We start from the raw sequence: 16,235 nt of genomic DNA, 5'->3' as shown, positions 1-16,235 counted from the left end.
GAAAACAGGGGAGCCAGGGGATAAACCCTCAAGCTTGGCAGCCAGAGTGCAATCCTATGCAAGGAAAATTGAGATGTGGATGGATGACATAAGCAAGGGAGGATTAAATAATGAGGCTGATTTTTCTTCTTGATTTGCTCAGCTTGTTGTCCTTCCAAACCAGCTGTCTTAGTCCATTCCTGCTGCTATAACAAAATGCCTTAGACTGGGTCATTTATAAACAGCAGCAATGTATTGCTCACAGTTCTGGAGGCTGGAAAGTCCAAGATCAAAGCACAAGCAGATTTGGTGTCTGGTGATGGCCTGTTCCTCACAGATGCTGCTATGTGTCCTCACATGGTAGAAGGAGCATACGGGCTCCCTCAAGACCTTTAGAACAGCACCAGTCCCATTCACGAGGGGGAAACCCTCATTTCCTAATCACCTCCCAGAGACCCCACCTCTTAACCTTGGAGTTAGGTTTCAACATGAATTTTGGAGGGACACATGAATTTTGGAGGCATCCTGGTTGTGGTGCCCAAGGCTGTGGCCACTGTGATTCCTATCTCTGCAGGAGAGTCTAACACTTGCAGATCCTTGATAGTTTCCAGCCTGCGTTGTATTAGGTCTGTCAGACTCTTCTGCATGAAACGTGGATAAGATCACACTATTATTGTGTTAAAAGGCCCCTGTCCTCTCAGGAATGAAGAGGGAAAAGAACTAAGAGAACGAGAATGGGCAGAAGACCTCTTCCTGGCACAGTGACATATTTTTCTCACAGTGAAAGATGTTGAAAGCCAGTAATGTAAGATAAGCACCAGGAGAATGGAGGACTGGTCCAGGATATTCCTGGCATTTCATCAAGGCATCCTCCCTTCTTCCTTTTCACAAAACCAAGGGGCTCAGTGGCATCCTCTTGTAGGGATGGAATAAGTAAATGAAGAGGGAAATTTAACTCTTCTCCCAGAAATGTGTTCTACATTATGTCCAAATGTTCACGTTCCAGGAAATGTTTATAAAGTTGACTAACTGAGAAAACCTGAGCAGTAACCTCATTTAAACAAACCAGTACATGCTGCCATTTGTAGTCTCTCATCTCCAAAATGCATAAAATACTATATGATTAACCTGTTTCACAAAGTTCTTTTTAAAATGAAATTATGCAGTAAATGTAAAAACATTTTAAAGATTTTACTCTGTTCATGTAAGGTGGCATGATTATTATTATTCTCATGATCTACATGTTGAAAGCGTTTATAGTTTTACCTACCAACATCAGGAGAGTTGGGTTCTAAGTATTTTCTGAAGGCCATCACACCAGTTCTGGACCTTACCTTTGGGGCTTGAAGTTATTTGTAGTGATTCTGTGCTTTTAAATTTCTTTCTCCAGTGTTTATTGACAGCAAATGAAGCTGGTTATTCCCAGAATTAATGATTATTCCTCTGGATAATTTGGATTTGCATGCTAGAGAGTTACTCTACCCGCTAGCCAGCCCATCCAAAGGCTCCAAGTGTCTCTACGTTAGTGATTTTACTCTGTGTCCAGCTACCAACCGAGCCTCCATATGTCACTGTGACAGTTCCCGGGTTTGTTTGCATTTTTTAAACAAGTACTTAAGGAAAACTCCCATGGAGAGAGGTCTGCTTACTCATTATTATTACCTAAAGGGTTTGTTTTATTCCTAAATACCTTGCCAAAAATAAATATTTGAAGACTGCTCTATTTAGCATATATAAGGCAGATACAGTCAGATGCCTTTCAGGTAAAAAATATATTCCCAAAGAGTTGATAACAAAGAAAAGTGCAACTGAGAGCAACAGAAAAGCTTTCTGACATGGTTTGTTTGTGACTGATGAGTCTCCACTTGGGGAAAATTGTCCTACTGACATTGTTGAGCTTTGCCCTCCAAGTTCATGGTCGTGTAACATTATTATTATTATTGTGGTAAAAACACTTAACAATATTTACCATCTTAACTATTTTAAGTGTACAGTTCAGTAGTGTTAAGCATATTCACATTATTGTGCAACAGATCTTCAGAACTAGAGCCCTTTATCCATTAAATATTGCGTGGTGGTGTAACTTTTAAAAACTCAATGCATTTAAGGAATTTGAGGAACTCTTATATGGTCTGCCACCCATACAGAGAGATTCGGCCCAGAGCTCTGCCTGGGACTCATCACAGTCTAAAATACACAGCCACTCCACTCCACTGCCTGGAACATCCACAGAGATGCGGTCAGGGTGGGCACATGGTGGGCACCGAGACTGCCCTGAAGAGTCCCAGCACTGAGAGCCCAAGTGCTAGGTCCAGAAGTGTTAAGAATCTTTTTCTTTTTTTTTTTTACTGACCTTAAAAATTTAGTTTGTTTCTCTACTTTATTCTTGTATTATTTTTTATTTCCATAGATTTTTGGGGAACAGGTGGCATTTGGTTACATGAATAAGTTCTAAGATTTTGGTGCACCCGCCACCCAAGCAGTGTACACGCTGTACCCAATATATAGTCTTTTATCCCTCGCTGCCCCCCACACTTTCCTTTGAGACCCCAAAGTTCAGTATATCATTCTTATGCCTTTGTGTCTTCGTAGCTTAGCTCCCACTTATGAGGGAGAACATATGATGTTTGGTTTTCCATTCCTGAGTTACTTCACTTAGAATAATGGTCTCCAATTCCATCTAGGTTGCTGTGAATGCCATTATTTCATTTCTTTGTATGGCTGAGTAGTATTTCATAGTGTGTGTGTATATATATATAAAAAACACAATTTCTTTATCCACTCATTGATTGATGGAATTTGGGCTGGTTCCATATTTTTGCAATTGCAAATTGTGGGGCTATCAACATGTGTGTGCAAGTATCTTTTTTGTATAATGACCGGAAGTGCTAAAAATCACTGACAGAGAACAAGTCTCCAGAAATGCTGCTTTGTGTTCCTGCACCCCTTGTTGAGGCAGTAGGTGAGCATCACTGAGATTATGTGAGTCAGAAAGGCCCCAGTCATGCAAGACTTGGGATCTGGGACACATGGGCTGCCCTAAGTTACACTGCGTTTTCAGGGTTCATGGCCGCCCTAAGGTACACTGTGTTTTCAGGATCCATGGCTGCCCTAAGGTATACTGTGTTATCAGGATCCATGGCTGCCTGCCTACAGCTACAGTTCACTTTCTAGGCCCATGTGTCATATCCATCCTCTGCTGTCTTTTATCAACGAATCTATATACCCTGTTGAAGGAACTATGACTTGTATTTGTCTTTGGTATGGAAGAACATGTTCCTTAAGGCAATTTTGAAATTATTAGAGTCATAAATAGGAGATGTAAGCTAAGAAGTCAATTCAAAGTATCTCGACACCCCCACATCACTAGTTGAACAACCTGGAGTATCTAAGATGATTTCATAAATGAGTTACTGATGGTGATCCAGAGTGTTGAACAACCGCTTTTTTGTTACATTTTTCCTTGGGAATGAAGACAATCAGTCCATGAGGAGTAACTTGTAAGTTAGAGTTTTAATAATCCTTGGATGCTAAAAACTTGTTCTGAACTTAAATGTATGGCAAATTTTTAAAATATTCTAGTCTAAAACATCTAAAAGACTTTTAGGCTGTAAATGTGATACGGTATGTGGTAGACAGAATAATCCCTCCTTCTACCGTACCCCACCCCACCACGATGTCTACATCCCAATCCCTGGAATCTAGGAATATGTCACCTTACATAGCAAAAGGGAGTTTGCACATGTGATTAAGGTTAAGGGCCTTGAGATGGGGAGGTTATCCTGGACTATCTAATTTGGGCCCAATTTAATTACATGAGCCCCCAAAAGCAGTGTGCCTTTTCAGGCTTTGGTTGGAAAGAAAGGTGATTATGGAAGAATGATCAGAGAGATGCAACATTGACAGCTTTGAAAATGGAAGAAGAGGACCATGGGCCAAGGAATGTGGGCAGCCTCCAGAGGCTGGAAAATGCAAGCACATGGATTCTCCCCTAGAACCTTCAGAAAGCAACGCAGCCCTGCTCATGCATTGGTTTTAGAGCAGTGCGACCCATGTCAGACTTCTACAGAACTGTATGATAGTAAATTTGTGTTGTTGTAAGCCACTACATTTGTGGTAAGTTGTTACAGCAACCGTGGAAAACTATTACAGACTGAGGGAGCAAAATACTTCGAGTTTGGGTCATAAAACAAGGATGTACTATGGTTTGGTTGATTTTTATTACAGTGGGTTAATAAACCATAGATGAAACAAATTTTTTTATTTTAAAAGTGATAAAAGAGGGGGGGTGGAGCCAAGATGGCCGAATAGGAAGAGCTCCGGTCTCCAGCTCCCAGCCCCAGCTACACAGAAGACGGGTGATTTCTGCATTTCTGCTTGAGGTACCGGTTTCATCTCACTAGGGAGTGCCTAACAGTGGGTGCAGGACAGTCAGTGAAGCGCACTGTGCGCGAGCCGAAGCAGGGCGAGGCATTGCCTCACTCGGGAAGCGCAAGGGGTCAGGGAGTTCCCTTTCCTAGTCAAAGAAAGGGGAAACAGACGGCACCTGGAATATCGGGTCAGTCCCATCCTAATACTGCGCTTTTCCAACGGGCCTGGAAAACGGCACACTAGGAGACTGTGTCCCGCACCTGGCTCGGAGGGTCCTATGCCCACGGAGTCTCGCTGATTGCTAGCACAGCAGTCTGAGATCAAGCTGCAAGGCGGCAGCAAGGCTGGGGGAGGGGCGCCCGCCATTGCCCAGGCTTGCTTAGGTAAACAAAGCAGCCAGGAAGCTCGAACTGGGTGGAGCCCACCACAGCTCAAGGAGGCCTGCCTGCCTCTGTAGGCTCCACCTCTGGGGGCAGGGCACAGACAAACAAAAACTCAGCAAGAACCTCCACAGACTTAAATGTCCCTGTCTGACTGACAGCTTTGAAGAGAGTAGTAGTTCTCCCAGCACGCAGCTGGAGATCTGAGAAAGGACAGACTGCCTCCTAAAGTGGGTCCCTCACCCCTGAGCAGCCTAACTGGGAGGCACCCCCCAGTAGGGACAGACTGACACCTCATTCAACCGGGTACTCCTCTGAGGCAAAACTTTCAGAGGAACTATCAGACAGCTGAATTTGTGGTCTCACGAAAATCCGCTGTTCTGCAGCCACCGCTGCTGACACCCAGCCAAACAGGGTCTGGAGTGGACCTCTAGTAAACTCCAACAGACCTGCAGCTGAGGGTCCTGTCTGGTAGAAGGAAAACTAACAAACAGAAAGGACATCCACACCAAAAACCCATCTGTACATCACCATCATCAAAGACAAAAAGTAGATAAAACCACAAAGATGGGGAAAAAACAGACCAAAAAAACTGGAAACTCTATAAAACAGAGCACCTCTCCTCCTCCAAAGGAACGCAGTTCCTCACCAGCAACGGAACAAAGCTGGATGGAGGATGACTTTGATGAGTTGAGAGAAGAAGGCTTCAGACGATCAAACTACTCTGAGCTACGAGAGGAAATTCAAAACAATAGCAAAGAAGTTAAAAACTTTGAAAAAAATTAGAAGAATGGATAACTAGAATAACCAATGGAGAGAAGGGCTTAAAGGAGATGATGGAGCTGAAAGCCAAGTTTCAAGAACTACGCGAAGATTGCAGAAGCCTCAGTAGCAGATGCGATCAACTGGAAGAAAGGGTATCGCTGATGGAAGATGAAATGAATGAAATGAAGAGAGAAGGGAAGTTTAGAGAAAAAAGAATAAAAAGAAATGAACAAAGCCTCCAAGAAATTTGGGACTATGTGAAAAGACCAAACCTACGTCTGATTGGTGTACCTGAAAATGATGGGGAGAATGGAACCAAGATGGAAAACACTCCGCAAGATATTATCCAGGAGAACTTCCCCAATCTAGCAAGGCAGGCCAGCATTCAGATTCAGGAAATACAGAGAACGCCACAAAGATACTCCTCGAGAAGGGCAACTCCAAGACACATAATTGTCAGATTCACCAAAGTGGAAATGAAGGAAAAAATGTTAAGGGCAGCCAGAGAGAAAGGTCGGGTTACCCACAAAGGGAAGCCCATCAGACTAACAGCTGATCTCTCAGCAGAAACTCTACAAGCCAGAAGAGAATGGGGGCCGATATTCAACATTCTTAAAGAAAAGAATTTTCAACCCAGAATTTCCTATCCCGCCAAACTAACCTTCATAAGTGAAGGAGAAATAAAATACTTTACAGACAAGCAAATGCTGAGTGATTTTGTCACCACCAGGCCTGCCCTAAAAGAGCTCCTGAAGGAAGCACTAAACATGGAAAGGAACAACCGGTACCAGCCCCTGCAAAAACATGCCAAATTGTAAAGACCATCGAGGCTAGGAAGAAACTATAGCAACTAACGAGCAAAATAACCAACTAACATCATAATGACAGGATCAGATTCACACATAACAATATTCACGTTAAATGTAAATGGGCTAAATGCTCCAATCAAAAGACACAGACTGGCAAACTGGATAAGGAGTCAGGACCCATCAGTGTGCTGTATTCAGGAAACCCATCTCACGTGCAGAGACACACATAGACTCAAAATAAAGGGATGGAGGAAGATCTATCAAGCAACTGGAAAACAAAAAAAGGCAGGGGTTGCAATCCTAGTCTCTGATAAAATAGACTTTAAACCAACAAAGATCAAAAGAGACAAAGAAGGCCATTACATAATGGTAAAGGGATCAACTCAACAAGAAGAGCTAACTATCCTAAATATATATGCACCCAACACAGCAGCACCCAGATTCATAAAGCAAGTCCTCAGTGACCTACAAAGGGACTTAAACTCCCACACAATAATAATGGGAGATTTTAACACTCCACTGTCAGCTTTAGACAGATCAACGAGACAGAAAGTTAACAAGGATATCCAGGAATTGAACTCAGCTCTACATAAAGTGGACCTAATAGACATCTACAGAACTCTACACCCCAAGTCAACAGAATATACATTTTTTTCAGCACCACACCACACCTATTCCAAAATTGACCACATAGTTGGAAGTAAAGCTCTCCTCAGCAAATGTAAAAGAACAGAAATTATAACAAACTGTCTCTCAGACCACAGTGCAATCAAACTAGAACTCAGGATTAAGAAACTCACTCAAAACCGCTCAACTACATGGAAACTGAACAACCTGCTCCTGAATGACTATTGGGTACATAATGAAAGGAAGGCAGAAATAAAGATGTTCTTTGAAACCAACGAGAACAAAGACACAACATACCAGAATCTCTGGGACACATTCAAAGCAGTGTGTAGAGGGAAATTTATAGCACTAAATGCCCACAAGAGAAAGCAGGAAAGATCCAAAATTGACACCCTAACATCACAATTAAAAGAACTAGAAAAGCAAGAGCAAACACATTCAAAAGCTAGCAGAAGGCTAGAAATAACTAAAATCAGAGCAGAACTGAAGGAAATAGAGACACAAAAAACCCTTCAAAAAATTAATGAATCCAGGAGCTGGTTTTTTGAAAAGATCAACAAAATTGATGGACTGCTAGCAAGACTAATAAAGAAGAAAAGAGGGAAGAATCAAATAGATGCAATAAAAAACGAAAAAGGGGATATCACCACCGATCCCACAGAAATACAATCTACCATCAGAGAATACTACAAACACCTCTATGCAAATAAACTAGAAAATCTAGAAGAAATGGATAAATTCCTCGACAAATACACCCTCCCAAGACTAAACCAGGAAGAAGTTGAATCTCTGAATAGACCAATAACAGGTTCTGAAATTGTGGCAATAATCAATAGCTTACCAACCAAAAAGAGTCCAGGACCTGATGGATTCACAGCTGAATTCTACCAGAGGTACAAGGAGGAACTGGTACCATTCCTTCTGAAACTATTCCAATCGATAGAAAAAGAGGGAATCCTCCCTAACACATTTTATGAAGCCAGCATCATCCTGATACCAAAACCTGGCAGAGACATAACCAAAAAAGAGAATTTCAGACCAATATCCTTGATGAACATTGATGCAAAAATCCTCAATAAAATACTGGCAAACCGAATCCAGCAGCACATCAAAAAGCTTATCCACCATGATCAAGTGGGCTTCATCCCTGGGATGCAAGGCTGGTTCAACATACGCAAATCAATAAATGTAATCCAGCATATAAACAGAACCAAAGACAAAAACCACATGATTATCTCAATAGATGCAGAAAAGGCCTTTGACAAAATTCAACAACCCTTCATGCTAAAAACTCTCAATAAATTAGGTATTGATGGGACGTATCTCAAAATAATAAGAGCTATCTACGACAAACCCACAGCCAATATCATACTGAATGGGCAAAAACTGGAAGCATTCCCTCTGAAAACTGGCACAAGACAAGGATGCCCTCTCTCACCACTCTTATTCAACATAGTGCTGGAAGTTCTGGCCAGAGCAATCAGGCAGGAGAAGGAAATAAAGGGTATTCAATTAGGAAAAGAGGAGGTCAAATTGTCCCTGTTTGCAGATGACATGATTGTATATCTAGAAAACCCCATTGTCTCAGCCCAAAATCTCCTTAAGCTGATTAGCAACTTCAGCAAAGTCTCAGGATACAAAATTAATGTACAAAAATCACAAGCATTCTTGTACACCAATAACAGACAAACAGAGAGCCAAATCATGAGTGAACTCCCATTCACAATTGCTTCAAAGAGAATAAAATACCTAGGAATCCAATTTACAAGGGATGTGAAGGACCTCTTCAAGGAGAAATACAAACCACTGCTCAATGAAATAAAAGAGGATACAAACAAATGGAAGAACATTCCATGCTCGTGGGTTGGAAGAATCAATATCGTGAAAATGGCCATACTGCCCAAGGTAATTTATAGATTCAATGCCATCCCCATCAAGCTACCAATGACTTTCTTCACAGAATTGGAAAAAACTACTTTAAAGTTCATATGGAACCAAAAAAGAGCCCGCATCGCCAAGTCAATCCTAAGCCAAAAGAACAAAGCTGGAGGCATCACGCTACCTGACTTTAAACTATACTACAAGGCTACAGTAACCAAAACAGCATGGTACTGGTACCACAACAGAGACATAGATCAATGGAACAGAACAGAGCCCTCAGAAATGATGCCGCATAGCTACAACTATCTGATCTTTGACAAACCTGACAAAAACAAGAAATGGGGAAAGGATTCCCTATTTAATAAATGGTGCTGGGAAAACTGGCTAGCCATATGTAGAAAGCTGCAACTGGATCCCTTCCTTACACCTTATACAAAAATTAATTCAAGATGGATTAAAGACTTATATGTTAGACCTAAAACCATTAAAATCCTACAAGAAAACCTAGGCAATACCATTCAGGACATAGGCGTGGGCAAGGACTTCATGTCTAAAACACCAAAAGCAATGGCAACAAAAGCCAAAATCGACAAATGGGATCTCATTAAACTAAAGAGCTTCTGCACAGCAAAAGAAACTATCATCAGAGTGAACAGGCAACCTACACAATGGGAGAAAATTTTTGCAACCTACTCATCTGACAAAGGGCTAATATCCAGAATCTACAATGAACTCAAACAAATTTACAAGAAAAAAACAAACAACCCCATCAAAAAGTGGGCAGAGGACATGAACAGACACTTCTCAAAAGAAGACATTTATGCAGCCAAAAAACACATGAAGAAATGTTCCTCATCACTGGCCATCAGAGAAATGCAAATCAAAACCACAGTGAGATACCATCTCACACCAGTTAGAATGGCCATCATTAAAAAATCAGGAAACAACAGGTGCTGGAGAGGATGTGGAGAAATAGGAACACTTTTACACTGTTGGTGGGACTGTAAACTAGTTCAACCATTGTGGAAGTCAGTGTGGCGATTCCTCAGGGATCTCGAACTAGAAATACCATTTGACCCAGCCATCCCATTACTGGGTATATACCCAAAGGACTATAAATCATGCTGCTATAAAGACACATGCACACGTATGTTTATCGCGGCACTATTCACAATAGCAAAGAGTTGGAACCAACCCAAATGTCCAACAACGATAGACTGGATTAAGAAAATGTGGCACATATACACCATGGAATACTATGCAGCCATAAAAAATGATGAGTTCGTGTCCTTTGTAGGGACATGGATGAAACTGGAAAACATCATTCTCAGTAAACTATCGCAAGGACAAAAAACCAAACACCGCATGTTCTCACTCATAGGTGGGAATTGAACAATGAGAACTCATGGACACAGGAAGGGGAACATCACACTCCGGGGACTGTTGTGGGGTGGGGGGAGGGGGGAGGGACAGCATTAGGAGATATACCTAATGCTAAATGACGAGTTAATGGGTGCAGGAAATCAACATGGCACATGGATACATATGTAACAAACCTGCACATTGTGCACATGTACCCTAAAACCCTAAAGTATAATAAAAAAAAATAAATAAATATAAAAAAAAAAAGAACCAAAAAAAAAAAAAAGTGATAAAAGAGTCTAGATACAGTGATGAGTGTGTCTTAGATGCACATCCTTTTCCTGTCACCAAGGAAAAAGAAATGGTGCTTAGAAAGAACATAAATTCTTCTTAATTGGTTCAAGTTGCAGAAGCAGTTTAAGAGAAAAGGTGCTGTTATTTAGTTTTGATTTCCATCACTGTGCTGAGACAGAGACCTAAATCCCTCTTAGTGTAATTCTAAAGCAATATAAGCTCAAAGACTAAAGTGTATCATTCACAGAAAGGAATTCATCTCCAATCTCACAGAAGTTCCAAATTGCTGGGCATGCCCAGGACTAAATCCTCACATATTATGTTACCCAGCCAGTTCTATTCCACTTCAGTAAGGATCAATCAAGCCTGTTCCTAATGTTTAAGTACTTGAGAGATTTAACTGAAAACATTGTCTTCAAGAATAGTTTACACAATTTATTTATACTTCAGCTTCAAGAATATCCACAGCAGAAAATTAAATATTTTCACATTTGGTTGTTAGCCCCATAGTGTTTATGTATTTGTTGATTTATTTATGTCAAGAAGAGGCTCCTAAAAGGAACAGGTTTGAACAAGCTGGAGTGTTTCTATACTTTTTGCTAGCTTTTGCTATTTCCTCTTGATCATTAACTTTTTTCTCATAAATAACCACAATCTCTTGAACACGGCAATGTTTTCCTGAATTTGTAATGCAATTTTCACCTAAACTTGTAAGAATTTTTTTTCTGCATCTCTCAAAATAATACTTGGTGTTACAGAATCAATCGACTTAAGACTAAATGAATATTGAGCACATACCCTTGCTAATATATAAGTCAATTCTGAGAAGGAAAATTTTCTGGTTTCTGCCTAAATTCTACTCTTATTCTTACTGCATATACTTAGATCAATCTTTATTTATGTCCTACTGACTTTACAAGCTTAATATACATCTTTTAAGCAAATAGGAATAAATACTTTCTATTTTTACATCCAAACAGTTGCCCCTGATGACCCCAGCAGAAAAATAGATGGCGATACCATTATTTTCTCAAATGTTCAAGAAAGATCAAGTGCAGTATATCAGTGCAATGCCTCTAATGAATATGGATATTTACTGGCAAACGCATTTGTAAATGTGCTGGGTAAGCTCTCATTTTATTAAAGACATGGCAAATTAAATTAATGACTGCTGTTATTTTCTGTTCAATCAGCAAAAATATATTGAGCATCTACTATGTGCAATGCACAGTACTTGGAGCTATAAGGGATGGATAAGACATAAACCTTGCCCTAAAGAATATTGCAGTCTTAATGTTCTTCCATAACACAGTTTTTATAATGGCAAATTCTTCACTGTAGAACTAGTCAAATAAGCTGTTCTACTTACAGATGGTTAGACTAAGTGTCAAACCCTCAAAAGGAAAATAGCATTTGTCTGCTGTTAGCAACTGAGAATTACTGCTCTTCATCGTAAGACATTGACAAGTTGAATAACACTTTAATGATTCTGATTTTTAAAAACTAATACATGAATCATAATGCTTGGCCTTTATCCAAGTCACAGATGTACATTTGTTTTATTTGTAAAAACATATTCTGAAAAGTATGATATACTGAAACATATTCTCAAATAATTGGCTTATGTGAACATTGTATTTCTTATATTAGACAAAACTACCAAAATACCACATTTGTTAAAATTTTTGTGAGAATTGTTTTCATGGTGCCAGGGAATTATACTTCAACCCTTTAAAATTAGTATGCTTCCTTTTCAAACAAAATTACCATCAGAAAGCCAACCAATACTTGGTATTTTTCTTTCATGCTTGAAATGAAGGTCACTAATCCTATGAAGAGCTAAGCAGTTACGATATTGATGGATGTTGATAAAGCACTTTTGGCTGCTGGTTCCTTTTTCATCTCTACTTTTATGAGTTCGGCATTTTTAGATTTTACATATAAGGGAGATCATGCCAAGTTTGTCTTTCTGTATCTGGCCTATTTCACTTAACATAACGTCCTCCAGGTTCATCCATGTGGTCACGACATGAATGCCATGAAGGAAATGATAGAATTTCCTTCTTTTTTGAGGCTGGATAGTATTCCATTGTGTGTATATGCCACAGTTTCTTTATTCCATTCATTCATTGGTGGGCACTTAGGTTGATTCCATATCTTGGCTATTGTGAATAATACTGCAATGAACAAGGGAGTTCAAATATCTCGACATACTGATTTCATTTCCTTTGGATATATACCCGGTAATGGGATTGTTGGATCATATGGTAGTTGTACTTTTAATGTTTTGAGTATAAACAGTATAAACAATCTTTATAGTATTTTCCATAATGGCTATACTAACTTATATTCCCTCCCACAGTGTTTAAGTGTCCCCTTTTCTCTACATCCTTGCCAACACTTAGATCTCCTCTTTTTGATAATAGCCATTCTAATAAGTGTGATGTAATATCTCATTGTGGTTTTAATTTACTTTTATCTGGTGATTGGTGATAATTGGGCATTTTCCCATATGCCTGTTGGCCGTTTGTATATCTTCTTTTGAGAACTGTCTAGTCCAATGCCTTGCCCATTTTTAACCAGGTTATTCATTTTCTTACTGTTGAATTATTTGAGTTCTTTATATATTTTGGTATTAACCCCTTACCAGATATATGGTTTGCAAATGTTTTCTCCCCTTCCATAGGTTGTCTCTTCACTCTGTTGACTATCTCCTTGGCTGTGCAAGCTTTTTAGTTTGGTGTAATCCCATTTGTCTATTTTTGTTTTTGTTGCTGTGGTTCCATTTTTTCAGCCATTATACTCATCACTCTGCTTTTTTCTGCCAGCTTATGTGTTCCCCACCGTTCCCACCCACTAGGGTTATGATGAGTGAGTCATTCAACAAAAATATACTTGGCTGTTATTTTTGTGCCAGACAGTGTGCTGGGGATAAAACAAAAGTCTCATTCCCTGACTGCAATGGACTCACAGTAAATCAACAACTAAAATGATGTCTGGGCAAGAAGTAGGGCAGGAGGTAGAGGGAGGAAAAATGTATTTTTCTGCCTTGAGTGACTGGCAGCATTATGCCTGATAGAGAACATAAGGAGAAAGATAGGTTGCTTGTGCTTTACCATAAACTTTAATGACCTTAAAACAAAATACAATAAATAAACTATAGTCCTAAAATGTATTCTAATATTTACTTTACCTTTTAAAAATATTTATAGCCGAGCCACCACGAATCCTCACTCCTGCAAACACACTCTACCAGGTCATTGCAAACAGGCCTGCTTTACTAGACTGTGCCTTCTTTGGGTCTCCTCTCCCAACCATCGAGTGGTAAGTAGCAGCTCTGTGTGTTTTTCAGTACTTAAAATGTTTGCTAAAGCCTTCATATGCTACATATGTTGGGTTTTATTCAAAAGACAAACAGGGAAAGGCACCACACAATCCATTACACTGTTAATTTTTTTTTCTTTTGAGACAGAGTCTCACTTCATTACCCAGGCTGGAGTGCAGTGGCACAATCACAGCTCACTGCAGCCTCTGCCTCCTGGGTTCAAGCATATCTCCTGCCTCAGCCTCTAGAGTATCTGGGCCTACAGGTGCCTGCCACCACACCTGGCTAATTTTTTGTATTTTTAATAGAGAAAGAGTTTCACCATGTTGGCCAGGCTAATCTCAAACTTGTAACCTCAGGTTATCTGCCCGCCTCAGCCTCCCAAAGTGCTGGGATTATAGGTGTGAGCCACCGTGCTTGGCCTACACTGTTAATTATTAAATTCATTCATTATTTCACAAATATTTATTAACTACTGGCTCTATGTTAAATACTTTCATGTGTATAATCTATTTAGCAGCACACTCTATCAAGCACAGATCTACATGTAAATGATTTTTTTAAAAATTTAAGCCTGCTGTGTTTCACAATGCCATGGACATCCCCTGGGATTTTGTGAGTAGTGGCTGGAGGGACTAGTTAGGGGATATTCCTTGATAATAAAATATCCTGTGGTATAGTGGGGGGTTCTATAAGCTCCAAAGCAGAATTTGTTCTTACCATTGTTTCTCTTGAGTACTTCTTGCACCAGATCTTCCCGACTTGGATCCAGCCAAGCTCTCCAATGTTCTTTTACTCCCCACTTCAGACCATCCCCTTTCATATGCCACCCGAGGTTTAAGTCCTCTAGCTCCTCCTAGCTTGTTTACTTCAGCTGAAAGAGACAAGGCTAGGATGGATAAGCAATGGCTCAGAAGGAATGAATGAAAGAAAACTGGAACATTCTTTACTGATCATCTGTCAGGTCCTAGATGCTGTGCTAAATTCCAACTACTGAGGTCAGAATATATGCAGGGTTAAGATTAAAGGAAAATTTCCCCTGGCCCCTGCCTTAACCCCAGAGAAGAAAAATGGATGCTTATGCAGATGATTTTCCTAGTGAAGGTAACAGATTCACACTTAGTTTGTTTCATCCGTTTCACTTCTCCTCTCTGACATACATGCCTTTTTTCTCCCCTGAATATTTTCCTGTTGATACTTTCAAAAGTACAATCCTTCTAGTCTTGCAACTTTCACATTCATCATGGTCGTGTTGACCTTGAACATGGCATTTTATGTCTGACTTCAAAATATGATTGTTTTGATTCTCATTGTGATAATTTCTGTAATGAAGGTTTAAAGGAGCTAAAGGAAGTGCTCTTCATGAAGATATTTATGTTTTACATGAAAATGGAACTTTGGAAATTCCTGTGGCCCAAAAGGACAGTACGGGAACTTATACGTGTGTTGCAAGGAATAAATTAGGGATGGCAAAGAATGAAGTTCACTTAGAAATCAAAGGTAAGGCAGAGGTAATGTGTTTAATTTTTAAATGACTTTGAACGAATTCTCCAGCTTTGCCAAATGGATAACAATGACTTTACATTTCAGATCCTACATGGATCGTTAAACAGCCCGAATATGCAGTTGTGCAAAGGGGCAGCATGGTGTCCTTTGAATGCAAAGTGAAACACGATCACACCTTAACCCTCACTGTCCTGTGGCTGAAGGACAACAGGGAACTGCCCAGTGATGAAAGGTATTTGAAGACGATTTCTTTTCTTTCTCTTCATTCTTTCTTTAAGCTATGCTTGAACTAAAGGTCTACTGTGTAGTCACTTATGGTGATGTTTTTAGTTTCTGAAGTCTGCTGTCTCCAAAATAGAGAGATATGCATTTTCTCCCTACTGTAAAATATATGTACCCAAGAAGGTATCAGGTGATTGAAATAGGACCCTGAGAATGTTTGTCTGTCTGTGCATGCTGGTCTCTTGTGTAATTCAGGATGGAAAAAAACCCTCAGGCCTTGGACAGCATCCATTGTTTTATACCTTGAACAGCGAAGTCTCAACAGATGTTTTCATTACCTTTCTACAAATAAGCAGAAATATGACCTCTTTAATCACTAAAGACTGCTCAAATCCTTGTCAGTATTTTAAAAGACACGTGTTTTTATTTGGATAGGGAGTTTTTCTTTTGATTTTACCTAAAGCCAGTGAAAGGGGAAGGAAAAACAAAAACAGGTAGAGCATTAAAAGAGCCCAAGCATGCTGCAGATTTCGTTAAGAATGGAAGAAAGGTCATGGCATTTTCCAGATGAGACCCTCAATTTGACGTAGTCGTACAGAGTAGAATGTGTGAGTTTTAGCAAAGTAGCTATAGGCCTCACTCTCTATTAGAAGGAATGCTGTATTCTGGTCGAAATCATTGCTGTGGTTCACCTGCAGCTGACCTAAAGTTGCG

The 16,235-nt window shown here is 39.9% G+C and overlaps 1 protein-coding gene across 44 annotated transcripts in view; it reads left to right on the top strand.

Moving 5' to 3' along the window:
- The window catches only part of NRCAM (neuronal cell adhesion molecule), a 320,948-nt gene that overhangs the window by 257,849 nt on the left and 46,864 nt on the right, over window positions 1-16,235 (top strand). For all 44 annotated transcript variants that reach the window (XM_055283686.1, XM_055283664.1, XM_055283662.1 and 41 more), the window contains 4 exons: window positions 11,449-11,592; window positions 13,681-13,792; window positions 15,127-15,293; window positions 15,384-15,531. In XM_055283686.1, the coding sequence (XP_055139661.1) occupies window positions 11,449-11,592; window positions 13,681-13,792; window positions 15,127-15,293; window positions 15,384-15,531 (571 nt within the window). The remainder of the gene's footprint in view (window positions 1-11,448; window positions 11,593-13,680; window positions 13,793-15,126; window positions 15,294-15,383; window positions 15,532-16,235) is intronic.

Source organism: Symphalangus syndactylus, chromosome 6 (genome assembly GCF_028878055.3).
Source record: "Symphalangus syndactylus isolate Jambi chromosome 6, NHGRI_mSymSyn1-v2.1_pri, whole genome shotgun sequence".
Lineage (NCBI taxonomy): Eukaryota > Metazoa > Chordata > Mammalia > Primates > Hylobatidae > Symphalangus > Symphalangus syndactylus.
The sequence above is the reverse complement of the archived record's forward strand: the minus strand, read 5'-3'. Positions and strand labels throughout refer to the sequence as shown.